The sequence below is a fragment of the Equus przewalskii genome, chromosome 22 (genome assembly GCF_037783145.1).
Source record: "Equus przewalskii isolate Varuska chromosome 22, EquPr2, whole genome shotgun sequence".
Classification (NCBI taxonomy): domain Eukaryota; kingdom Metazoa; phylum Chordata; class Mammalia; order Perissodactyla; family Equidae; genus Equus; species Equus przewalskii.
The window spans coordinates 3,244,958-3,270,603 of record NC_091852.1 but is presented as its reverse complement, the minus strand read 5'-3'; the positions used below and the strand labels follow the sequence as shown (position 1 = coordinate 3,270,603).

Genomic DNA, 25,646 nt, shown 5'->3' with positions numbered 1-25,646 from the left:
TAACTTGATAACTTGACACTAGAAACCTACACCAAGCATCATAGCAGAAACATTAGAAGTATTACCCTGGAGTCAACATACAGGAAGAACAGCCACCTATCGTCATGGCCTCCTGTTTAACACTGTGCTGGCAATCCTAGTCAGAGCAATATGACATGAAAAGTAGTTATGAGGTATAAATACGATAAACACTGGAAAAGAAAAAGTCTATCAGCAGTTTTCAAAGAGTGGTGTACAGATTCCTAGAGGATCCCCAAGACTCTTTCAGGGGTACTGTACGGTCAAAACTGTTCTCATAATAATCCCAAGGCACTGCTTTCCTTTTGCATTGTGTTGACATTTGTTTGCACGGATGGAACAAAAGCAATGGTGAATAAAACTGAGGGTAATTTAACACAAAGCCAGCCCTGCTGGTCTAGTGGCTAAGATTTGGAGCCCTCACTGCCTTGGTCCAGGCTCATTTGGGGTCAGGGGACCACACCACCTGTCTGTTTGTTGTCATACTGTAGTGACTTCATGTTGCTGTGGTGCTGAAAGCTGTACCACCAATATTTCAGATACCAGCAGGGTCATCCATGGTGGACAGGTTTCAGCGGAGCTTAAGAATAAGGAAGAAGGAGCTGGCCACCCACTTCCCAAAAAGTTGGCCATGAAAACCCTGTGAATAACAGTGGAGCGTTGTCTGACATAGCTCCAGAAGGTGAGAAGAAGGCGCACAAAAGGATGGCGCACAAAAGAGCAGACAGGGTTCTGCTCTGCAGTACACAGGGTTTCTCGGAGCCGGAATCAATTTGAGGGCACTAACAATAAAATTGTGCACAAATCAAGAAAATTGTACCAAACTGTACCAGTAGCCACATTCTTCATTACCATGCATTTACACTAAAAAATTTTGACACTTTAATGAAGCAATAAAAGTTTTATTTAATTTCGATCCTTGAATACACATCTTTTTAATATTCTGTATGATGAAATGGGAAGTACACATGAGACATTTCTGCTGCATGAAATATTTTTCTCAAGGAAAAACACTTGTGTGGTTGTTTGAATTGTGAATTGAACCAGCCATTTTCCATGGAACGCTGCTTTTATGTGAAAGAATGACTGAAAGGCAAACTGTTTATTCAGACTTGGATATTTGGCAAACGTTTTATCAGAAATAAACATAATTCAAGGCAAATAACAGGATTTGTTGCCAGTAATAACATTTGATCTTCCAGGCAAAAATGGGAATTCTGGAAAGCTTATATCCTGCACTGTGAGTCTGATATATTTCCAATAATTAGAATTTTATGATGAGATTGGTGGTGATGTTAACAAATTTTGCTTATTTAATATCATAAAATAAAACGTGTTGATGTATAGATTGTCTTCATAACTCAGTGACAAATATTTTTCAAAAGATCAATTGATGGTGCTACCAAATCATGCATAGATAAAAGATCAATGAAAATGACAAGACAGAACCATGGACATTGATATCACTGTTATGAAATATTTATTGATATGGTTTCCGATTCTGCCTTACAATTAATCTTTAAAAATTTACCACTTGTCGAATGTTGTTGTATATTGAAGAAGAATATCCACAATTATCTGAAAAGACAAATTATTGCTGCCTTTTCTAACTACATATATCATATGGAAACAGATTGAATGCAGAAGCGAATATGAGAATTCAGCTGCCTTCTCACTGATTTTTTTCTGTTCTGGAAAATAGATTTATTTTTCATAAAAATATATCATTTATGTTAACATGTAATAGGTTTATTATTTTTAAAAATAATTGTTAAACATTTTAACAGTTTGTCTGCTTTAACTTCTCATGTGGTGGATGTGAATATACTAAGCTGCTGTGTAGTAAGGAAATTAACCCTGCCCAGAAAGAGGTCCAGCCTTTGCCTCCGCTTCCAGGACTTACTTTGTCCTTGTCTGGAGGTCCTGGGCTAGGCGGATTGGCGGGATGAGATTTAAGATGGGAACTGGTCACACCTTAGGGGGCTGGCTACACCAGAAAGGCCAACAATGGGATTTACGGGTCACATGGTATCAGTCTGCCTGGAGAGGAGATCAATCACAAGGGCAGTCAACCAGCCATGCCTCTGTACTGGAGCCCCAGTAAAACCTCTGAACACTGGGCTCAGCAGGCTTCCCTGGCTGGTAGTTATTTGCGTGGATTTTCACATGTCCTCCTCCACGAGGAAAGGACTTGGAAGCTCTGCCTTTGACACTTGCCCAGACTCTGCTCTATGAACTCTTTTTCCTACTAATTTCATTCTGTGTCCTTTCCCCATGATGAACTGTACCTGTGAGTATAGCAGCGTTCGATGAGCTCTGTGAGCCCTTTTAGGGAATTATCGAGCCTGAGGATGGATTAAGGAAGCCCCCAAAGTGGCAGCTGGTGTCAGGAACCAGAGCGGTCTTAGAAACCGACCCGGAACTCTTTGCAACCACATAAACAAAGTCTCAATAATTTTTAAGAATGTAAAGGCTCCTAAGACCAAAAAGTTGGAGAAACATTAGTATGTTTTCTATATGTCTAGAAAAATCAAAGAGAGTCTGCTGCCAATAATTAGAGTCATGAGAGTTCAGCAAGGTGTTTAGAGACAAGATCAATGAACACAACCCAATAGTTTCCTATACGGTAGCAATAATGAATTAGGCAATGTAATAACAGTAATGATAATAACAGTAATAATCCGACAGAAACTGTAAACTACCTAGGAAAAATCTAAAAAGAAATAAACAAGACTTGAATAAACAAAAGGCATAAAACTTTCAGTAAGATCTGTTTATGGATCAATATGGCATTTATCTAAGAGGAAAAGTGGAAAATTCACTATCGTAAAGCTACCAATTGTCTCTATATTGATCAGTGAATTACATCCAATCCCATTCAAAGTATCAACAAAAGCTTTTCAAAGAAACTTCAGAATTTGATTTGGAAATTCTTCTGGAAGGCAAAAAGTACAGTACCATGTAAAATGAAATGTTCTGAAGTAGAAGAAAGCGAAGAAATGGTCTTACTAGATAATAAGTCACATCGTAAGTCTTTGGTACATAGGATAGCAGAACAGCATTTCACGTCCTTCCTGGCTTTTTGGTGCTCACATTTTATAAATTCTGAAAATTAAACCTCTTACTTCTCTTTCTCCTGTCATGCCAGCAGAAGATGTGGGAACAGAACCCAAGGAAAACGATTCATTATTATGGAAGAGTGTTTACAAAATGGTTTCTATAATTCTTCCCATCCCCAAATGGGTGCCCCTTTGCAATGGCACTCTGCCTCTTCCTATCAAGAAGTGGAGTCGAGTTCTCCACCCGCTAGAGCAGAGCTTGGTCATGTGATTTCCTTGGTCCAGTGGGACCTTGGCAAACGTGATGTAGGCAGCAGCTTGAAAAGTGCTTGCACGCTGTGGCTTCCTCTCCCTTGCTGTTTTGGAGTCCAACTACCATGATAAGAAACCTGAGGTAGCCTGCTAGACATTAGGACACACGTCCCAGTTGCCCCTGTCACACCAGCTATTGCAAGTCATGAGAATGAGGCCATCTGGAACCAACCCTCCACCACCTGCCCCACCAGCTAACTATAGGCAGGCGAGTCCAGAGAGACCAGCAGAAGAAATGCCCAGCTGAGCCCAGCTCAAAGTGCATATCTACAACACTGTGAGCAAATAAATGGCAGAGACTTTATGTCACTAAGTTTCGGAGTGGTCTATTATGAACAGAGGCCAAATAATAAAATAACTAATTTCTCACCAGTACACTAAATGTTGGTGGTTCTTTTCTCTTCTTTTTTTTTTAATACTATTGGTTTCAATAGATTGAATTTTGCAAAGAGAGAGAAAACTCAGCTGACAATGAGCAAGGACTCCATTTGATGACTTAAATGAAATATGAGTCTATTTATTTCTAGAGCTTACTGATGATTATTTTTAAATTAATATGCAATTTTATGGATAACTTATCTATTATAGATAATTTATTCTTCCAGAATATAATAGTACATTTCATTTAGTCATCTGTCAAGAATCAGGGCATATTTTAGCTCCTGAAAGTGCCATAGTAACTTTCTGGCTTAGCTTTTCTATCAGAATTTCACCAGAAAAAAAACAACTGTACAATAAACAGAAAAGTTATAGGATTTAATTCTTCCACTTGTAAAACACATAAAAAACCAGAATGATTAGTCATATATATGAAAGCTTACATTTTCCCACACATAGCCATGAGGCCTGAAACACATTTTGAGAAAGGAAAGATAAGCTAACCCTTAATGAAGAGGTACAGAGTGGAAGAAGGTGTGGTCATTATTTAACAGAGGAAAATAGTCTTGTTACAGAGCACAAGGGAACAAGATTCAGGAAAGCAGATTTCTAGCATGGTGCACACTCCTTGCAGGCAGGAAGGGTCACTGCAGTATCCTAGTGCCTGGCATGTCACTCGGCCCATACTAAGTGCTCCACAAACATTGACTGGAGGAAGAATGGGTGAGTGAATGGGAGAGTGAATGAGTGAAGGAATGGAGGAGTGGATGGAGCAGTGAATGGAGGAGTGAGTGGACGAGTTAGTGGAGCAATGAATGGAGTGGTGAATGGAGGAGTGGATGGAGCGGTGAACGGAGCAGTGTGTGGAGGAATGGATGGAGCAGTGGATGGAGCAGTGAATGGAGGAATGAGTGGAGGAGTGAGTGGAGCAGTGAATGGAGCAGTGAATGGAGGAGTGAGTGGAGCAGTGAATGGAGCTGCGAATGGAGCAGTGATCGGAGCAGTGAATGGAGGAGTGAGTGGAGGAGTTAGTGGAGCAATGAATGGAGTGGTGAATGGAGGAGTGGATGGAGCGGTGAACGGAGCAGTGAGTGGAGGAATGGATGGAGGAGTGGATGGAGCAGTGAGTGGAGGAGTGAGTGGAGCGGTGAATGGAGTGGTGAATGGAGCGGTGAGTGGAGCAGTGAGCGGAGCAGTGAGTGGAGGAGTGGATGGAGGAGTGGATGGAGCAGTGAATGGAGGAATGAGTGGAGGAGTGAGTGGAGCAGTGAATGGAGTGGTGAGTAGAGCAGTGAGCGGAGCAGTGAGCAGAGGAGTGAGTGGAGCAGTGAATGGAGCGGTGAGTGGAGCAGTGAGTAAAGCAGTGAGTGGAGCAGTGAGTGGAGGAGTGAGTGGAGCAGTGAATGGAGGAGTGAATGGAGGGGTGAATGGAGGGGTGAATGGAGCAGTGAGTAGAGCAGTGAGTGGAGCAGTGAGTGGAGGAGTGAGTGGAGCAGTGAATGGAGGGGTGAATGGAGGGGTGAATGGAGTAGTGAGTAGAGCAGTGAGTGGAGCAGTGAGTGGAGTAGTGAGTGGAGCAGTGAATGGAGGGGTGAATGGAGGGGTGAATGGAGTAGTGAGTGGAGCAGTGAGTGGAGCAGTGAGTGGAGGAGTGAGTGGAGCAGTGAATGGAGGGGTGAATGTAGGGGTGAATGGAGTAGTGAGTAGAGCAGTGAGTGGAGCAGTGAGTGGAGGAGTGAGCGGAGGAGTGAGTGGAGCAGTGAGTGGAGGAGTGAGTAGAGCAGTGAGTGGAGCAGTGAGTGGAGGAGTGAGTGGAGCAGTGAATGGAGCAGTGAGTGGAGCAGTGCGTGGAGCAGTGAGTAGAGCAGTGAGTGGAGCAGTGAGCGAAGGAGTGAGCGGAGGAGTGAGTGGAGCAGTGAGTGGAGGGGTGAATGGAGGGGTGAATGGAGTAGTGAGTGGAGCAGTGAGTGGAGCAGTGAGTGGAGGAGTGAGTGGAGCAGTGAATGGAGGGGTGAATGTAGGGGTGAATGGAGTAGTGAGTAGAGCAGTGAGTGGAGCAGTGAGTGGAGGAGTGAGCGGAGGAGTGAGTGGAGCAGTGAGTGGAGGAGTGAGTAGAGCAGTGAGTGGAGCAGTGAGTGGAGGAGTGAGTGGAGCAGTGAATGGAGCAGTGAGTGGAGCAGTGAGTGGAGCAGTGAGTAGAGCAGTGAGTGGAGCAGTGAGCGGAGGAGTGAGCGGAGGAGTGAGTGGAGCAGTGAGTGGAGGGGTGAATGGACGGGTGAATGGAGTAGTGAACAGGTGAATAAAAGATCTTGTAGGACCCTTGTTGCTCTAACGTTATTATTTTTTATGATTTATTTTCATCTGTCATAGTCTTTTTCAAATAGAACAATTTTACAATTTGAATTCTTTTAGACTTCTCCTTCACGAGAATTTGAGGTATGCTGAGCAAATGGGGGAAAGCAGGGCACGTCCTTTGACGTGTAGGTGTAGGCAGGCAGTGATCACAGGTGCTGAACCTACACCCTCCATTTCTTCCTTATACTTCTGAATATTATTATTTAAAAAACATTTTAATTATAAAGGTAGGGTAATACATATTCATTGATGAAATTTGGGAAACATGCTAATATAAGGAAGAAAATAATAATTACCTGTAATGCCACCACTGCTAACATTTTGGCACATTTCTTCCTATAGATGATGGTTAGATAAAATCATTTGAATTTGGTCCAATATTTCAAAAGTTCATGGACTATACATTTCTACATATTTCAAAAGTTGATGGACTGTTTTTTCTTAATTCAAGTTTTCTACATTTTGAGAATCAATATGGTATAAAAGCTATCATTTCAATCTCTTGACACAAACAGACCCAGACTGCATATTCACCAGCTTCCCCACTGAATAGCCATGGTTAAGTTATTTAAGCATCAGTTCCTTCATCTAAAAAGTAGTGATGATAATAAAAATAACAAAATGCTATTGTACTGATGAAATGGTGTAGTACATATTACGTACTCAGCACTGTGCATGGCACATAATAATCATTCAATAACGTTAACTATCATTATTTATTATTACTCCTATTATTGTAATACAGTGGTATAATTTGGGGAATTTTTATTTTCTTAGAGTTAGTTGTGATTATAATTATGATTACTACTATTGTTATAAGAAAAATATTTTGGTCACTTATATTTTCGTAGAAATCTAGTGAATTCATCCTGCTTTTTTTTTTCTTGCTGAGGAAGATTCGCCCTGAGCTAACATCTGTGCCAGTCTTCCTCTATTGTTTTGTATGTGGCACACCACCATAGCATGGCTAGTAAGTGGAGTAGGTTCTCGCCCAGGATCCAAAGCCACTGAAGCAGAGCACGTCGATCTTTAACCGCTCTGCCACAGGCCTGGGCACCATTTTGCTTTTTAAGATTTACTTATGACATTGGTCTCTTAGGCATTTTAGTGCTCTGATGTCCATGACCAGAAACTTTATTATTCCTTGCTCCTGCAGTTCCTCAGACTTCTCTGAGCTTCTCGTATCCTTTCTGGGATTTCCTTTTCCGGGCGCTCCCTCCTCTGCCCACTGCACTTCTTCTTCTGCTCTTTGTGTATGTCATTCTCAGAGTTTTAAGTGTGACCACTATACAAGCCTGATTTCAGCCCCGAGCTCCAGCCCTGGAATTGGCTTCCTGCAGTGCACTGCCCACTGGATGTTCCTGTCTCCTCAAACATAGCGTGCCCTCCAACCCTTCTCCCACTAGGACCGAAGATGACATCCTGCACCAATTTTCTTAGCCAGAAACCCAGCAGTCCTATTGGCCGCCCCCTCTCGGAACACTCCATATTTGACCAATCACAGTGTCCTGAACGCGCCTTCTTCTCCCGGCACTGCCACCGTTCTGTTCTAGTTCAGTCCTGGCCTTTGTCCGCTGACCTGGCAGCAGCCTCCTAACTGTTCTCCAGCCCCTGGTCCTCACGCCTCAAAACCATCGTGTCCTCTGTTCAATAAGGGGACCCTCTGGAGCTTTCAGCTGAGAATCCCCAGAGGTTTCCTGTCACGTACCCTGTGCAGAGTAAAGTCAATGCCTAGCCTGACACTCAAGGCTTCTGCGACCCGGGATTAACCCTTCTTTCAAGCCCCATCCTTGCTACTTCCTACTTTATGCTTTGGTGGTCAGAAGTGGTCACACACACCATGCTGTTCCATCCGTCCATGCCTTAGGACATGTGGTTCCCTTTGACGGAAATGTCTTCCCCACCTTTCTCCTTGCTAACTCCCATTCCTGTCTTTAGATGTGGCTTCAGTGTCGCCTTCTCCAAGAAGCTTTCCTTAAATCTAACGTTGGGCTAAACCATCCAGTCAGCCTCCTCTGTGCTCACCATTTGATGTTGAAAGTATCCATCCTGACGGCCAGCTTGTCCCGGGATAAGACTGCGCCTTACTTGTCTGGCCCCATACATGACCCCCGGGCAGATGCCTGTGGAAGCAGAGGGGCTCTTCTCCTCCGCCCCCTCCTCCTCTGTTCAGGATTACAGACCTGAGTTGCAGTCATCATAAAAGCTTACTTCAATGTTTGCTACAGAAGGATGCTCCAAATAGGTGTAACTATCTGACAGGTAAGAGGTGACAGGATTACAACTGAAGGTTAGATGGCTGACATTTTCATTAAAGACCTGTCTATGGGAAAGGCCTCAAGTCTCACTGAACTATTCTTTACTTTGGTGCTTAGAAACATCTGATCAGTAATAAAATACACAATAAGATTTAGTTATAAGATGTTACTCCATTCTGGTATGCAAGAGCGCACAAATATCCTATAGAACTCATAAAATTTAAACATAGAAATCAATTTGTAAGAATACATACTGATAACCAGAGTACATGGAGGTGTCCATAAAACCTGGAAACCGGTAAGATTTGATTTTTCGTACAGATTGAAGGTGTCCTTGACGAGATTGTGTGCATTCACCTGTCTGCAGACTTTAGGATGCACTCCACTTGCTTAAGGAGAGCATGGCAAAGCCGCTCATCTCAGCACCACTGAGAATAACTGAGTCTTTGATCCGTTTTATAAAATCGAATTTGTAGAGCTACGAAATCATTAAAATATAGTTTTGACAAACGCCATGTCAAAAAATGAGGGAAAAGAAATGAGGGAAGGAGACACTGTGCACCTCAGCAGCCTCTCTTGCTCCTGCGGCGTGCACATTGCACAGCGTTCGGAGGTAGCCCTCCAAAACATCCGCTGCAAGCTTCCTCGGAAAGCAGATCTTTCCCACATCTTTCCCTGCAGTTCCTCTTTAAGAGGTGTCAGCATGGCTGAAAGAATGAAGTGGCTGTACATTGTCTGGCAGCGCTATTGTGTGCTTGACATTTCCATAACAAAAGTGCCACTCGACTTCTCCCCGATTAATGCAGCTCGAGGGCTCTTGTCGTCCTTAATAAAACATTGTTGAAATCATTTATTTAGAGCCCCTGGTTACTAGCGGGAGAATGACCATCTTTGTGCCAAAATATAGTGTATACAGTCCACTATTTTGTAGTAGATCATTCTGTTATTTAAGAAATTGATTAAATGGATGCCTTAGAAGGTATTTATGCTAATAGCGTGTTACTTATGTCATTCAGATAGTGAAGGGTGAACTTTCTCAACTGTCCAGCAGAGGCAATTCCTCAAACAGAATACAGTAACATCCAACTTCACTTAACTCACAGGCTGGGAGACTCACCGGAAACCCAGCCCTCCCAGAACTACTCTCGGGCCACAGGCATTTGGAACACGATGCTCCCCAACGACCTGGCTTTGAGTAGCTGGGAGGAATCCCGTCAACTGACAGCGTTTCTGACGTTCCTTGGTGTAAGAGGTCAAAAAACAAACCATGTATGCTTTTCTTTTTACAGGTTCGAAAAGGGATACGTGAGTTTATGTTTGAGAACTTCCACAGTTGTGCCCAGGAAGCTAATAATGCAAACCCAAAATTTAAAGTAGAAAGATTTTCAATGCGGAGTTCGATGCCTCTGAAAGTTTTCCTGGTGTTTTCCCCCTTTTTAGTCTATACTACACAGCGTGGCTGGGATGGAATGGGGGTGCGAACGCAGCTAATCCACTCAGTGCCATTCCTCTTGACTCTAAAAAGGAGAGACTACTGGTTCTGAGATGTGTCTTCACTCACACGGCCCCCAGTGGGAGAGCCGCAGTGCCCCCGGATGTGCCAGAGTGTGGCGGCCCCTTCAGTTTGCAGCAGTTGGCGCTAGGAGCTGCTGCCTTACTTTTGGAAGTCTGTAGGAGCCCTGCCCACAGGCAGGCATATCCTGCTGCTTAGTACAAGAATTTAGTTCCCTCCAGCCATTTTTCCACTTTACATACACGTATTGCTTGCGTACATTGCTATATATTGTTCAAAACAAACAGAGACCTTACGTTATGCCTATTGTGGTCATATACAAAAGCATGGCTGTGTGCTTGGGCAAGCAGTGAAGCCTGGGCCTCCCTCTATTTACTGTATGGTCACTGTCAGCTCAATGAACTGCCTCCCTGCTCTCCACCATTGTCCCACACTCCCTTAAACCTTTGTCACCAAAGTGCCTCCAAAGACAAATAAACTGTCACTGAGAATGCAAACCTGGTAACTGGGGAAATGGGAGCAGCCACAAGGACACATGATTTTACGTGAAATCCAGCAGGAGTAGCCCTCAGCCCGGAAGACTGCTGTCAGAAGAGGGGCGCTTCCTGGAGAATGCCCAGGAAAAGCCCAAGGCCTCTCCTCTGTCAGTAACGGCACTTCCAGGCATTCTCCATGAGACATTTGAGACGGCCAAATGTCCAAAATTCCAGCAGGCTCCCCAGAGAGCAGGAGATATTACAGATGTTAACATCTGTAAAAATCCTTTCTGCCTAGGAGCAGATGGCAACACACAACCCCACAGCCCACAGTCGAAGGTCCTAACATCTCAGTAACCTGTTCTGGAATCCACTAGGTGTGTAGAGGGATGAGGGGGCTCCTGGGCTCCAGTGTAGGACTGTTTAAATTAAAATGGACCACTGATCAATGTTCACTTTCTTCCAGGAAGAAAGCCTGAAGCCTCGTGTCCCCTCTCCCCAAGAGTGAGCTGTGTTGATTTATTCCAGGCAGATGCTTTTGACAAGACCCTGTAAAATCAAGTCGTGAGTTTATTGTAGCAGTTAATTATCAGGCCTTTTCTAGTGCTAATGCCTTTTACTTCTTACTGGAGAAAACTGGGTCTTTTACTGGGACAAAGACAACTTTTAGTTAAGAATGTGTTAAAATAACATGAGATGGAGATGATTTAAATATATTTAAGGACAAACCAGGAGCATTGCTAACTCGTGGCTTTGTAAAGAAAGCTGATTTCATTTACAAGTCTCTTGGAAAACGCTTTGTCCCCTTCCCAAAGAAACAAGGCTTTCAGCTTTGTTTTAACAATATGTTTACTCAACCATTCAGGTGACGGGATTCCAGCCACGCACCACTCTCCTAGGCTCGGCTGACACTACAACTGTCTCAGACTTTCTGATGCTGTGCATATACCAATCCTGGTTTTCCATCCAACAAGTGCCTTGAATCCCTCCATAAAAGCTGAGAATAGAGCGAGTTAGAGGCCAAAGAAACCTGGAAAGTAGGGGGTGGGAATGGTGGGAGGAAGCTGGAAGGGGGCACAGCTTCGTTAATTACTTCAGGCAGCCGCGCAATCTGGTTACGTTTTCTCAGCACATGTTAATATCATATAAAGAGACACGAGATCTTGCTAATCTGTCGACCCCTCAGACAAAGTTTATTTGTGGTGACTTTTAAACTCCTGACTTGCCTTCCAATCACCGAGTTTAAAATGAAAAGCTTTAAATAAACACCAGGAATAGAAGATAAATAAACTTTTTTTCCCCCTTGCAAGTGCCTAGCTTGGCGAGGTTCAGACTCAAATCCCCAGAGGACAGAGCGCTCTCTTTTGTGTTAATGTTTAAAAGATTTTCCAATGCCGGAGTTTATTCCTACTGCAAACATTTCTATTTACAAGGTCAAGTGTATCAGCACTCGACACAGCTTAAGAGTGTAATTATTTATCTAAGGGCGTTTGAGTGTAGATCAGTAGCTCTGGCAGGAGCCCAGCCTCCAGCCCACTGCTAAACAACTCCTCACAACAATATTGCAAGTTCTGGTAATTGTTCCTCTCCCCAGTGTGTTTACTTTAGCCCGCCTGAATGTTTTGTAACAAAATTTTGTACTTTTTCACCCAAAGTGTGAAAATGACTTTGAAGTACTGAGTCTCGCAGGTTTCCTAAGACCTATTGGTAACAGATGTTATTGGCATGTTTGATTGTATGAGAACATTTAGGAGCCAGAGGACAGTCACTCCCTGGGGGTGGAGGGGTGGGGGAGGGGGGGTCCAGCAGTAAAGGAGGAGGGGAAAGAGATGTCTGGGTTACCCCCAAATCACGTAAAGACACTATTTTTCGAGTTCTCTGCACAAACGTAAAAACCAATGGAGGCCAATTACATCTTTTTAGCTGCCTCATTTACAGATGTCTAATTGTTCATTAAATTAAAGGCAGAAATAATAGCCCTCATTTCTCGTCTTATACTGTATTTTAATTTCAGTTGATGGTTGATAGATTCCCAGTGGCCCCTCCACCCCCCTCCTCATCCATTATTGGGTTAACCACAATGTAACTCTGGAAAGAAACTACACCATATTCATTATTTAAAACTCTTTACTGATGTACACATTTTAATAGAACAAATTAAAAAAATACACAAAGCCATAGTTATTTAAAACATAAGACTTTTTTTTAAATGATGTCTATAAAAATACAATGTTTAAGGCAGTTTGGAAATGCATTTATACATTTCTACAATGTCCATAAATTCTCTTGAAAATAAGAATGTTAACTCCAAATCTATAAAATACACTGTACACTTTCAGACTGGTCCGGATGGAGCACATGTCACAGCGGACTGTGGGGCTGGCTCCCTGGTGGCAGACAGACTCTATACATTTCAGGGAGGAAAGGTGGAACATGGATGCAGATTTAAAATTTTTAATTTCTTTTTAAAAATAAATTATTTCTGCAGCATACAATTTATAAAAATTCTATATACAAAGTACAGCAACTGGTAACAAATCCCAGTTTTAATCCACTTTATCTAAGAAGTACCAGGGCTTAGCACCCCGATAAAAGCAGAACATATGTTCTCCGTATGTTTGTGCATACAACTTCTTGATTTAAAGAACAAAAATGACAACAAAACAAACATCATAAAGAGGCTTTCATAGATGGCAGTGCAGAGCTCTTTTAAATAAAAAGTTGCATTGTTCAACACCACTGGCAACTCTTTCGACCAGCATTTTTTGACCCTTAATCCTAAATGTGCTAAGAGATCAGAGTGGTGGCAACGGAATTAAGGTCAAGGGCTCAAAGTTATCCCAAACTAATTCAGGAATATTAACCCCTTCCCATCCCTCCCCCCTAAACGAGAACTGTGGGCGCTGATACCAAGAGTGAACGAATGCATCGGGTAACTGGGACTTTTCTGTCTACTTACGATTGCAATGTCCTCACTGGCCACAATAAAGTCGATACAGGCACTTTCCCTCCCGCCCCCACAGGAAAAATGCTAACAAACAGACAGCCCCTTTGCAAATAGAAATCCTCCTTCCATCCCCCTGCTCCAAGCCCAGTCGCTTGAAACTTGTTAAGGCCCCACTGGTCAGCATCCTCTCTTTGGAGTCCAGGACTATGGTGCTGTCCCCCTAACACCCGCTTCACCCCTGGAGTCCTGAACTCTAGCTAGGCCGGTTTCTGCACGGCAGACGAGGTGGGAGTGTCTGGAACCCGGAATGGGGGCAGGGGAGAATGTCCAAGAAGTCATGCTCGGGAGACGAGACGCGGGAAGCGCCAAGAGTCACGGCGAGGAGACCCGCTAGGCAAAGTCGAAAGCGTTTTGGAAAGTATCCCCAACCATTCCCTCTGTCCCCAAGCCACAGGTGTCCTGGCGCGGGCCCTCCTGCAGCGAACGGCGGGGGCGCGAGGGCTAAAAGGGCAGCGGGAGCAGCAGCAGCAAGATGGAGGCGAGCGGGGTCCAGGCGCCTCGGGGCGCCGAGCGGCCGCCGCCGCCGCTCCCGCGCCCCGGCCCGTAGGGCAGGTCCCCGCGGCCGCCCGCCGCAGCAGCGCCGCCGCCCGGGCGCGGCGGGTGCGGGACGCCGTCGTCGTCGTCCAGCGGCTGCTCTCCGCCCGCGCCTCCCGCGCGCTGCTCGTCGTCGTAGTCCTCGTCGTAGTAGTCGTCCAGGCCCCCGTCCGAGCCGCTGCTGCCCGGGCCATTGCCCAGCTCGGCGCCGAAGCACAGGCGGGCCATGTTCTCCTTGACCGACTCGCAGATGGGCCGCTCCAGGCCATCGCACACGCAGTCGTTGAGCAGCGCCGCCTTGGGCACGGCCAGCATGTCCTCGATGACGGTGCGGCACTCGTCGGTGCAGCGCAGCCCGTTGAAGAGCTTGCCGCAGTAGGTCAGGTAGCGGCTGAGCGCCAGGTTGCAGCGGCTGTCGCGATCGCAGCGCCGCCGGGCCTCGGTGCAGCCCATGACCCCGCCCGCGCCCGGGCCGCCCGCGCCGCCGCCGCTCGTCCGGGGCAGGCACGGCTCAATGGCGCGCTTGGTGGACTTGCAGTTCTCATCCTGCGCGCAGTCACAGTCCTCCAGGGCGGGCCCGCGGCGCGTGTGGTTGAGCTGAATAAGGGCCGAGATGCAGTGGCTCGGGCAGCGCCAGCGCGAGGAGAAGGAAGCGGCCGAGGCCGGGAAGGCGGCGGCGGCGGCGGCGGCGGCCCCCGGCGCGTCGCCCCCTCCGCGCTGCGCCAGCACCGGCGCGCACGCCTCGGCGTACTGGTTGTAGGCGTAGCTGCACTCCGGCTCCCCCTGGCACTGCAGCAGCGCCTGCCAGCAGATGAGGCGGCGGCCGTGCGCCAGCCCCGAGCCCCGCGGCGCCGAGCCCAGCAGCTGCAGCAGCGCCATCAGGCACAGCCAGGCGCCCGGCACGGTCCCCCCGCGGGCCCCGCCGCCGCCGCCCAGCAGCCCTGCCACCATCGCGGGCAGCGGCGGCCGCCGGGCGAGGAGGGGAAAGGAGATGAGGCGCGGGCAGCGGCGGACGCGGAGCCGGCGGAAAAGTTTGCCCCAGTCCTGCCAACCTCTTGCATGAGTGTTTTCATAAATCCATGCGCGCCGCTTGCTGGTGCCCCGCTGCTTGCAGAAGGTCGGGTCTCGCTCGGGCTGCGGCTGCTTCCTCGAAAGGCACAGCCGCGAAGAGCCCCTCCGGTCGGCCCCTGGCGGTGGCGGGAGGCGCTCACTGCCGCCCCGGGGGGCTGCGGGCCGCGGGGCCGCGGCGGGGCTGCAGGACCGCGCGGCGCCGCGGGTGCATTTTCCGTTGTGCGGCCGCGGCGGCTCCTTCCTCCCGGGCTCAGCGCCGCGCCGCCGCCGCCGCTGCCGCCGGGGGCTCTCGCATCGCGCCGCTTCCTGGCTGGGTCCGTGCGCTGCCCGCCTTCCCGCGGCCCGGCCGCCCGCGTCCCCTCCCCCTCCGCCCGCGGCGACCCCGGTCTCCACCGAGCTCCGGGGAGCCCTTTCCGGGCGGCGCGGGGAGAACCAGAAACTCGGCGCGGCCGGAGAGCGGCTCCCGGGCTTCCCTCGGCGGCGGCTTCTCGGGTGACAAGGAGCCCGGGGAGCGGATCCGCTGAGCCCGGCCGCGGACTCGCTCGCAGCGAGGCTTTAAATACAAAAGTGGGCCGGGAGCCCCCGCGTGGTGCCGCGGTGCCCCCTCATTATGCATGCATGGAAAAGCAAACAAACAAAAACATTAGCAACGCTCCTCCGGCTCGCCGAGCCCCGGCCCCGCGCGCTCCGAGCCGGCCCGCTTTCTCCTTTCTCCACTCTCTTTCGCCCTTTGCTCGGCCCCCTTTCCCGGCTTTTCGAGATGCTATTGGTTCTGGCTGTTGTTGTTGAAACTTTTTTTTTTACGAGCCGCTGGAGTGGGGTTGCGGAGTGGGGGAGGGCGGGGAGGGTGGTGGGCAGCTCACATTCAGGCATTCAGGGCTTGAAAGGAGCGGCTTAAGGAGCCTGACAGAGGCCCGGGAGCTCCTCCTACTCTTAAGGAGGCTCGGATAGGGAGCCCCTGCTCGCGCACAGAACCAGCGGGCAGGCCTCAGGGGCAGCTGTTTGCATCCGGCTCGGTCATGGGCCTTTTTGTTTGGTTCTTTTTCCTTTTTTCCTTTTTGTGGAAATTTTATTAATTCTTCCTGGCCCCAATCTGTGCCGTCGATTGGGTTCAGAATTTAGCTTGTTTTTCGAGCTCCCCATCTTTGAGTCCTGAGCATCCTAGGGGGGAGAGAGAAATCAGAGGACTTAATGTGGGACTTTGAAACTTAAAAAAACCCCACAAAACCCAAAAGCACACAAGAAAGAGGCACACACTTTAGTTAGGGGGGTGCTGATGAGATATTTACAACCTAGCCCCCCAAGTGCCCGGGTCCCAATTTGCTGATCTGGCAGGTATGGTCCTTGAGCCAGCATCCTCGTCGATTGCAAGAAATCCAATCAACCAAATTAATTTTTTAGGAATATACATTTCTAACATGGACAGTGATGAAAAAATAATAGCATTAAAAATCTTTAGGAATGTTGAGCAGTACCATCTGGCCGCAGTCACAACATAAAAGAGGGGCTAAGTTGGCACGCACCGAGGTTTCTATTAAACTGTAAGTTTCCGTCTGTCGCAGGCTCTGAGGGGAGCCGCTGGGCACAGCAGCCTCTGCAGCCCCGGCGCGGGAGTCGGCGAGCTACCTTAACTGCGGCGCAACGCAGCCTTCCACCGCCAGAGGCAGCGGGCGTCTGCGGCCTGTCAAAAACTGGCGCTTTTTTCCTCCCCTTTCCGTGGAGAGACTATCAACTCCATCTGTCACAAAAATTAAGGCTAAATCTCCTCTCCAGAAGCAGAGGGAGCCGGGGCTCCAGTGAGCGCAGAATCGGGCGGTCTGCCTCTGCCCGGAGGCCAAGTGAATTTGAAATGGCAAAAGTCAGATCCCAGCCGCAGCCCACGCGGAGTGAGCAGGCTGCGGGATAGTCTGCTCCAGAGCCGGCTGCTGCGTCCCCCAGGCGCGGGCTCTGCACCTCTGCCACCGCCAAAACTAAGCGAAAGAGACCTTGAAAGGACCAGGTTGAGGTAAGGAGACCATGCTGCTCTGACTTGCGTCGTAGAAAACATACAAACAATAATATTAATCCATATTTTTTAAAAAATTAGAAAGGCTGCAACTGTGTGGCCCATTTTCCAGGCTCTGGGTTTTGCCTTTGTTTGGAGCTGTAATCTCAGTCCTGCCAGGAGGGCTTGGACAAGCCACACTCCTCCTCTGTCACTCAGATCCTTCACATGTAAGGTTCAAGGCCAGATTAGACACTTGAACAAGTCCTTTCATCTTTAGTGCTCTGTGATTTCAGACTCATAAGAACAAGGTCAACATTCGGCTGTGTCTGTAAGCCAGTGTTTGCTGAGTTCCTTTAGAATGGTGGGCCTCAGACCTCATGAGCATGAGACTTGCCTGGTGGCCTTGTTAAAACCCAGATCGCTGGCCCGCTCCTGGAGTTCCTGATGTGGTAGGACTGGTGGGGCCCAAGAATCTGCATTTCTAACAAGTTCTCAGGGGATGCTGCTGCTGCTGCTGCTGCTTGTCTGGGGACCATACTTTGAGAAGCACTGCTCTGGAGGTCCATGCCTTTTTGTTGTTGTTGTTTGTAAAACCTGCCCATCCTGGCCTTGAGACAGCTCTCAGTGAGCTGTACGGGGCTCGACAGCTTGTCTGCTTGGAGGATACCTCGGCCCCGCAGTCTCATGGTGTCACAGGCCTGTGGGGCTATCAGCTGCCTGATAGACCACGCCCGAGAAAGAGGCTACCAGGAGTTGGGAGCAAGAAGGGCCCCCGCTCCTGTGAGCCCCAGAGACCGTGAGGACCACTGTGCTTCACGTCTGGGTTTCCATTCATAGCCACCAGACCTCCCTCCTAGCCCAGACACTAATCCCCCGTCACTCCGTATATCACTTAAACTGAGTTGGTTCCTTTTACAAGTCTGTCTCCCACCCCTTCCCTCTTCCCCCCCCCCCCCCCGCCCCCAAATCCCCACCTCCATGGGGGAGCTTTCACTCTGTTCTCCGAAAAATCTTCCGCATCCTCCACCTGCTTTCAGAGCTGGATCTTCACCTTTTTGCACCAACTAAAATCTGGCTGGAATCTACAGAATGGGAGAAAATATTTGCAAACCACATATCCGATAAGGGATTAATATCCAAAATATATAAGGAACTCATACAATTCAATAGCAAAAAAAAATCTGATTAAAAAATGGACAAAGGACTTGAATGGACAGTTTTTCATAGAAGACATACAAATGGGCAACAGGTACATGAAAAGGTGCTCAGCATCAGGAGGGAAATGCAAATCAAAACCACAATGAAATATCACCTCATACCTGTTACAATGGCTATTATCAAAAAGACAAGAAATAACAAATGTTGGCAAGGACGTGGAGAAAAGGGAACCCTTGTGCACTGTTGATCGGAATGTAAATTGGTGCAGCCACTATGGAATACAGTATGAAGAGTCCTCAAAAAATTAAACATAGAACTACCATGTGATCTAGCAACCCCACTTCTGGGTATAAATCCAAAGAAGATGAAATCAATATCTTGAAGAGATATCCACATTCCTGTGTTCATTACAGCATCATTCACAATAGTCAAGACATGGAAACAACCTAAGTGATCAAGGGACAAGGAATGGATAAAGAACATATGATATATGTACACAATGGAATATTATTCAGCCGTAAAAAAAGAAGGAAATCCTACCATTTGTGACGTCATACATGGCCCTCAAGGGCATTATGCCAAGTGAAGTAAGTCAGAGAAAGACAAATACTGTATGATGTCACTTATGTATGGAATCTAAAAAAGCCAAATTCATAGAAACAAAGAGTAGAAGGGTGGTTTCCAGAGGCTGGAGGGTGGGGGCAACGGGGAGACGTTGGCCAAAAGGCGCAGACTTTCAGCACAGGTAACAGTGCTGTGTCGTGTACTTGAAAGCTGCTGTGAGAGTGGGGCTTTAATGTTCTCACCATGACAACGAAATGGAAAGTATGTGAACGGAGGATGGGTTAACTAACCTTATTGGTATATGTCTATGTATATGTTTATCAAATTGTCACATTGTACACTTTAAACTTGTACATTGTTATATATCAATTATATCTCAATAAAGCTGGAACCAACAACCACCCCCCAGCTGGCCCTTGTAGGCACAGCCTCCGCTTGAGCCCTGACAATTCCTTGGCTGATTTTCCTTCATGACCCACAACTCACCAGACCTTGAAGTCAGGTACACAGGCTTGTTGTTCCTCCTTTGTTCCCACTTCCAAACTATTTTCTTCCTCCGCCCTCGAAATCTCTAGCTTCCTTCAACAGTGTGCTGTCAGCTCCTCCAACAGCTACCTACTGACTTTCCCTCTACCTAGCCCTTCCCAGCCAGGAGTGCTCACGGGAACCACAGAAGACAGAAAAGGAGTTGAGTGGCTCTTTCCTCAGTCCTCCCAAGGATGACACATAACCTCTCAGGACACAGAGGAGAGAAGTTAGTCTATCACATACAGTGGAGGCTGTGTCAGTCAAGAAGTGTCTGCATGAGACAGACGAAAGATTTCTTACAGAGAGGAGACCTTCCCCAGCTGTGGGAGTGGGCGGCAGGCGGTGCGGTCTGTTGCTTCTGCGGCTGGTATCCAGCCCGAATTCACTGTGGGTTGGTCAGATAGACAGTTGCGAAGGAAACCTGGGATAAATTGGAAGCTGTGAGGAAAACTGGAACCAGAGGGGGTGAACTGGCACTGGCGTCTCCCTCATCGCTTCCAACCTCCATGCCACAGGGGATGACCTCCCAGGAGGCCGGGCCCTTCCCTGTGGAGCTGACATGCTCTTTGTCCAGGACGGAGGAGCTGAAGTAGGAGAGCTGGAGGCAGCTGAGGAAGCTGAGGTCCAGTGCTGGCCCATCCCAGCCAAGGAGAGCTTCGAGTCAGCACGCAGGGTGCAATTGCCACAGGCTCGGGCCTCCACCACCTTCACAGGATAAACACAATGTGGCTGCTGCTTCGCTTCCTCCTTCCGGGTCTGGTGTAAAGTTTCCCTTGTGGCCGACACTCCCATGGAGCTGCACAGGGATGGGGATCCTGGGAAACAGAGTTGCATCTCAGCTCTGTTGACGTAGTACTGGGCCGCCACAGACTTCAGGCGTAATTCCCTCGGGCATGCACTCCTCATGGTCTCAGCCTCTGGCTTGCTGTGTTTCCCTCCAGACTACTCTCACCGTTCATGACAACCTCGGCCTCTTAGCTCCTTGACTTCCTCACATTCACCCGACTCTCACTCGTACCCTAGACCAAGGTACTAACAGAACCACATCCCTCGAAAGGCTCTAGTTCGGAATCTCTAATTGGAGCGTCGTTTCACTGACCGACACCTCCTGTCTTTCCATTCCCCTCTCTCGGAGACGTCACCTCTCACCTACGCAGGCCCTGGCCTTTGTGATTACTTCTCCCTCTGCCGCCTCAGCTCCCTGAGAGCTTAAAGAATATGGAATAGTTCTGAAGGTTTTACACGTGGAATGATATTCCCAGAGCGTCGAGTGGTTCGATGAAAGAATGACAGAGTCAAAGATGGGTACTACTTACCCCTGGTGCGTCAGCAGTATGGCAGACAGGAAGCAGTAGTAGGAGGGCTCTGCCCTTCGGGGCCTTAGCAGTGTGTCAGCTGACCACTGGGGGACTTTGAGGAGGTCCCCACTGAGCAGAAGTTTCAAGTCATAGGCACCCACTCACCTGTTCTGTTTATTTATTTTTGTTTTTATAACCAGTGAATATGAATACTTTGTGGCAGACACCCAGTGGAAACCAAGCAACATCTACTCTAGAATTCTATATTCTACCTCATGTCCTGAATGTCCACCCCATTCTTCTGCTTTCTTAAGAGGAATGAATTCTTGGGAACAAAGCAGAAGGATGGGAATCGCATGAGGAAGGGAAGCAGATTGGTGCACAGTAAAGTTGGGTCACTCCCACAACTGAAGATCTGGGACTTTCCCCTGAACCCCATCTTTCCTTCTATCTCCCTCAAGGACCATCTCCACACCCTTGAGTCTCATTAATTCCTTTTAAGAAAATGTCTCTCATATCCAACCTTCCTGTCTTCTCATTGCCCTGGTTTCTTTGAGGTTTTCACGATTGCTGACCACTAGTTATTTCCCACCTCTTTCTCCAAACCAGAGGTTCTTAACCAGGCAAACATCTCAGAGTCCCTTGGGAGACTCTTTCAAAGTCTGTGTACCTGCACCAACTCCATGACACTTGAATGCCTCCCCAGGGGCCCAGGAGTGTGTATTTTGAAAAAAATTACAAGGGTATATTTCTGCTTAAATAGTGGTTCCTAGACTTTAGGATTTCATAGATTAGTTCATTTTTAAAAAGATTGGAATATCTTTGAAAAAAGATACCAACTTTTAAATTGTGTCAAATATTAACAAACAAAAATCCTTACTACCATCTATTAACACTAGTATTTTATTAAGTAAAGGGGATTTTAAACCCCAGAGACAGGGAGGGAATGACTGGAGAACAGACGCCTTTAAATTGAATACATCTAGATTTTTAAAGAACTTAATACATTGTCTTATTGTTTTGTCTCATTTCAACGTAAACTTACTACATAAGAGAAACTTTGTCAGAAAGTTTTGCATCCTCAGATGGCATTCTGGAATCCCCACTCTAAAGTAATTATCCACGTTGCTGCTAACATACCTCTGACCAAATCGCTACTCCAAATAAAATTGTACAGGGACTCTTTAGGCAAGCGCCCAAAGTCCTTACCATCATCACAAGAGGTAACCGTTTGGAAGACCAATGCCAAATACTTCCCCCCATCTATTCCTGCCTGTGCCCTCAAACACACATACATGTACACACATACACGTGCTCTCACATGCATGCACTCACGCACATGTATACACACATGCGTGCACACATGCGTGTGCATATATGTTCACACATGCACACAAGTATCTGCAAACTGGCATTTCTCTTCTGAGTGTTCATCATGGCACCTCCATCCTCTCTTTCATCTCGGGCATTTAGCATGCTGGTCTCTTTATGGGACTATGGAGAGGGTCTCTCCGTAGCCCCCCCATTCCCCGGATAATGCATGTAATGTCATCACCCCTCTCTATGTGCATATCCTCTCTGTAATGTCGGTCGGCAGCTCACCTCCCAGCTTTCTCCTCGTGTGTGGTTGGGTCTCAGGGTCAGATGGGCCAATGACTGAGTGGCAAGGCTGTTTTGGGGGCCACCAGCACAGGTGCAGACACCATAAGCGTGAGATACATCAGCGTTTCAAAATAACAGCACTCTAAGACCAAAATAAATTTATTCTAGAGACCCAAATACAGGAAATGTAGCCACATAATCTACACTAATAAATTAAAAGAGAAAAAGATATGATCATATCAAACAATGCTGAAAAGACATACAATAAAATCAGTAGCCATTCTTAATAAAAACCCCAGATAAAGGAGGAATAAGTAGAAACTAATTATATAAAACATACCAACCAGAAACCCACAGCAAATATGTTAAACTACAAAATGCTAGAGCCATTTGAATTAAAATTGGAGATAAGACAGGAATAGTCAATAGCGTTAGTATTTAATATTTCTTTAGAAATTTTAACAACTGTAATAAGACCCACAAATGCAATGATAGACATAAAAATTGGAAAAGAAGATATAAAACTCTCTCTTTTAGCAAACACGGCCAACATCACTGTGCTCGTCACTATTTTCAGTTCTCACCTTTTCTTGGCCACACAGAAGACTACCCCACTCCCTTGCAGGTGGGCAGGGCTAGCTGCAGCCGACAGGCCGAGACTGGAGGTGACTGCTAAGACAAGGCATGTGTACCCTCCAGTCCTCTCTTTCTGTAAGTGCTGGACCTGGAAGGCTCCAGCTGTCACGGGCGTGGGAGGGAGGGCAGCCGGGATGCAAAGCCGACACTTGGAGCAGAGGTGCCCGGCGCCCACATCAGTTTTGCATAACTGAAAAAAAATTCTACTGTGATAAACCCCTGAGATTTTAAAGTTATTTGTCACAAGAGCATAACTTGGCCCACCCCTAACTGAAACAGCTAACGGTATGATGCGTGCTTAGAAAACCCAAGAGGCACTTGATAAAAAATTACTAAATTTAATGAGAAAATTTGGCAAAGTGCCTGTATACTATATGAATATAAAAATAGCTTTTCTGTACTCTAGACATAAGCACTGAGAGAGGAAAAATGGAAAAACACTTCATGTATAATTGTGACAAAAGATATAAAATATTTAGAAATAAATTTTACAAGGAAGACTTTGGATCTATATGAATAAAGCTATAAAATATTATTCTAAGAACTAAAATAAGATCTGGATACATAGAAAAGGATACTTATAATAAAATGTTAATTCTCCCAAATAATATATAAATTTGGTGCAATTCCAGTTCAAATCCCAACAGGTTTTTTTCTTGGAATTGGATGAAATTATATTAAAATTCATATGGAAAAATTAATGACTAAAAATTCTTAAGAAAACTATAAAACTGAAATGAGAGGTCAGAACATATGATGCAGCCTTAATAATTAAACCAATCTGGTACTGATTAAACCATAATCTTTGTCATATACTAACGTCACAAAGATTATGGTTTAGTCAGTGGGAAAAGTATGGTCTCCTAAGTAAAAGATGCTGGCAAAACTGGCCGTCCATTTGGAAGGAAATGTGAAAGTAAATTCCAGATTAAAACTTAAATATAAAAAAGTAAGATAATAAAAATTACATAAGAAAATCTAAGCTATGACATATAACCTAGAACTTATAACCAAGACTGAAAAATCAGAGGATACAGAAGAAAAGGATAAATATTTGACTATATAAAAAATTAAGAGGTTGCATATGGAAAAGATACCAGAGACAAAGTCAATAAACAGACACATCACAGATCTGGGAAAAATATTTATAAAGTAGATGACAAAAGACTAATTTTTTTAATAAGCAAAAAGTTCTTATGAAAATAAGAAAAAGATAGTCTAAGAGAAAATGAGGGAAAGATGTAAATAGACAATTCATAGAAGTGTAAATCCAGATATCAACAAACAAGTGAAAAAACGTTTACATTAACTAGTAGTCAGCGAAAGGAAGTTAGGAAACACTGAGCTATCACTTCAACCCCCACTAGACTGGACCAACGAAGTTGCGACAGCACTGTGACAGCTGGGTCTCCGAAGGAAGCCTTCACACGTTGCTGGCGGAAATGTGAATGCTTTCTGGAAGGCCATCTAGCTACACCTTTAAAATGTGAAATACATACACCATTTGTCCCAGCCCACTCCTGAGAATTCTTCCAATAACAATACAAAAAAAAAAAAAAAATCTGGTAAGAAAAGACGCTGCATATATTGCAATCTCCATAGAAATAATTACTTTTTTCCCCAAAAGTTCTGGAGAAAGTGCTGGAACCTCATTTGGTGTGGGTGGTACACGCACGTACCTTAGGCCTGAGAGAGAGGTTTGAAAACCAAGGATGCCATGGGAAGAGAGGGCGCCGCGCACCCGGCTCGCCAGCCTGCTCCGCGGGGGGCCGGTGAACGTGGGAGCAAGCATCCGGATGCTTTCATAGCAATTGAGAAGAGTAACGTAACGTCTACGGCATGTCATGATAAAAGCTGGGGCTCCTACTTTGAAGGCATCATTTAACTTGGACACACGGGGTGCAGTGTCTTGTCTTCGCTGCAGACGGTGACCCTTCCACGCGAAAGCCCGGAGAGGCGCCGCGGCGCGGAGCAGGTGGCGCTAGTGCAGCCCCGGGATGCGCCGCGGGCCTGACACGGTTGCAGCGGGTGCTCACCAAGGGACGCCCTCCACCCTCACTAGAGAGAGCCGGTAATTTTGCCGTCTTCGAGTTGGGGAAACGGCTGTCCCACCACGTGGCCTGTTCGCGGCCGCGATGAGGAGGCGAGGGCCCGCTGTGCGCACCGTCGGGGGCAGAGCAGCCTCGGCCGCAGGGGCGCTGGCGGCTCAGGTCACCGTGCAGGGCAGGTCTCCGTTTTTATTTTCACTTCTTTTACAGCAGTATCTATCTGTGACCGACGGGAACAACAATCCGGCCTTTCACCACCGGTAGCTGGAGCAGCTCTGTGCTGTATATTGATTCTAGTTATTTTCTTTCATTTCAGAGGCAAGTAAGTTGTTAGATGCGGGAACTTAAGGACTCGTCACCGTGTGAGGACTGATGCAGATGTAAAGAAAACCTCCTGATTCTTCAAAGAACGTCGTTAAGAACTCCAAGATGCAGAAGGGCAGCACGACCCAGCTTTCTCCGTCGCCCTCGGAGCAGGCAGAGCAGCTGTCCTCGAAGGGGCAGGACTCAATCGAGATCCCGGCTGAGTGTCAGCATGGGAACAACCGGAGGAAACCCCGCCAAAGCAGCAGGCTCTCCCGTCCTCTGCAAACTCGACGTTCATACCTTCCGAAGACGCGATATTCGTGGCACAGAGGGTTAAAGCCCTAACAGCCCAGCGGAGTCCGGCGAGGCACAGGCCGCGCCGCAGGTGGGCGGGACCGGTTTGTACCCTGATGTTTCCAAGACGCGCCTCGTCCGCGTTTGGACGGACGCCGGACGTTCTCCAGGGACGGCGGGCTCTCCAACGGGTGGTGGAGAATGTTTCAAAGCCATGCCAGGCCTTGTTTTAAAATCGTGTTTT

The 25,646-nt window shown here is 47.0% G+C and overlaps 2 protein-coding genes across 2 annotated transcripts; one reads left to right on the top strand and one right to left on the bottom strand.

Moving 5' to 3' along the window:
• The first annotated feature begins 4,578 nt into the window (after nucleotides 1-4,578).
• Nucleotides 4,579-13,710, top strand: LOC139078364 (uncharacterized transmembrane protein DDB_G0289901-like). Its single transcript, XM_070589677.1, has 2 exons — nucleotides 4,579-5,046; nucleotides 13,597-13,710. Exons 1-2 carry the CDS (start codon nucleotides 4,579-4,581, stop codon nucleotides 13,708-13,710), a joined length of 582 nt encoding a protein of 193 aa, XP_070445778.1.
• On the bottom strand, nucleotides 12,479-24,310 carry GAS1 (growth arrest specific 1). Its single transcript, XM_070590748.1, has one exon. The coding sequence runs from the start codon at nucleotides 14,859-14,861 to the stop codon at nucleotides 13,818-13,820; it is 1,044 nt and encodes a 347-aa protein (XP_070446849.1). The 5' UTR covers nucleotides 14,862-24,310; the 3' UTR covers nucleotides 12,479-13,817.
• Between the last annotated feature and the right edge of the window lie 1,336 nt (nucleotides 24,311-25,646).

Coding starts and splice junctions, on each gene's coding strand:
- LOC139078364 (XM_070589677.1), top strand. CDS start 4,579: ATGAATGGAGTGGTGAATGGAGGAGTGGATGGAGCGGTGAACGGAGCA. Junction 5,047..13,596: donor GTGGAGCAGTGAATGGAGTG/GTGAGTAGAGCA, acceptor TCTGCACGGCAG/ACGAGGTGGGAGTGTCTGGA.
- GAS1 (XM_070590748.1), bottom strand. CDS start 14,861: ATGGTGGCAGGGCTGCTGGGCGGCGGCGGCGGGGCCCGCGGGGGGACC.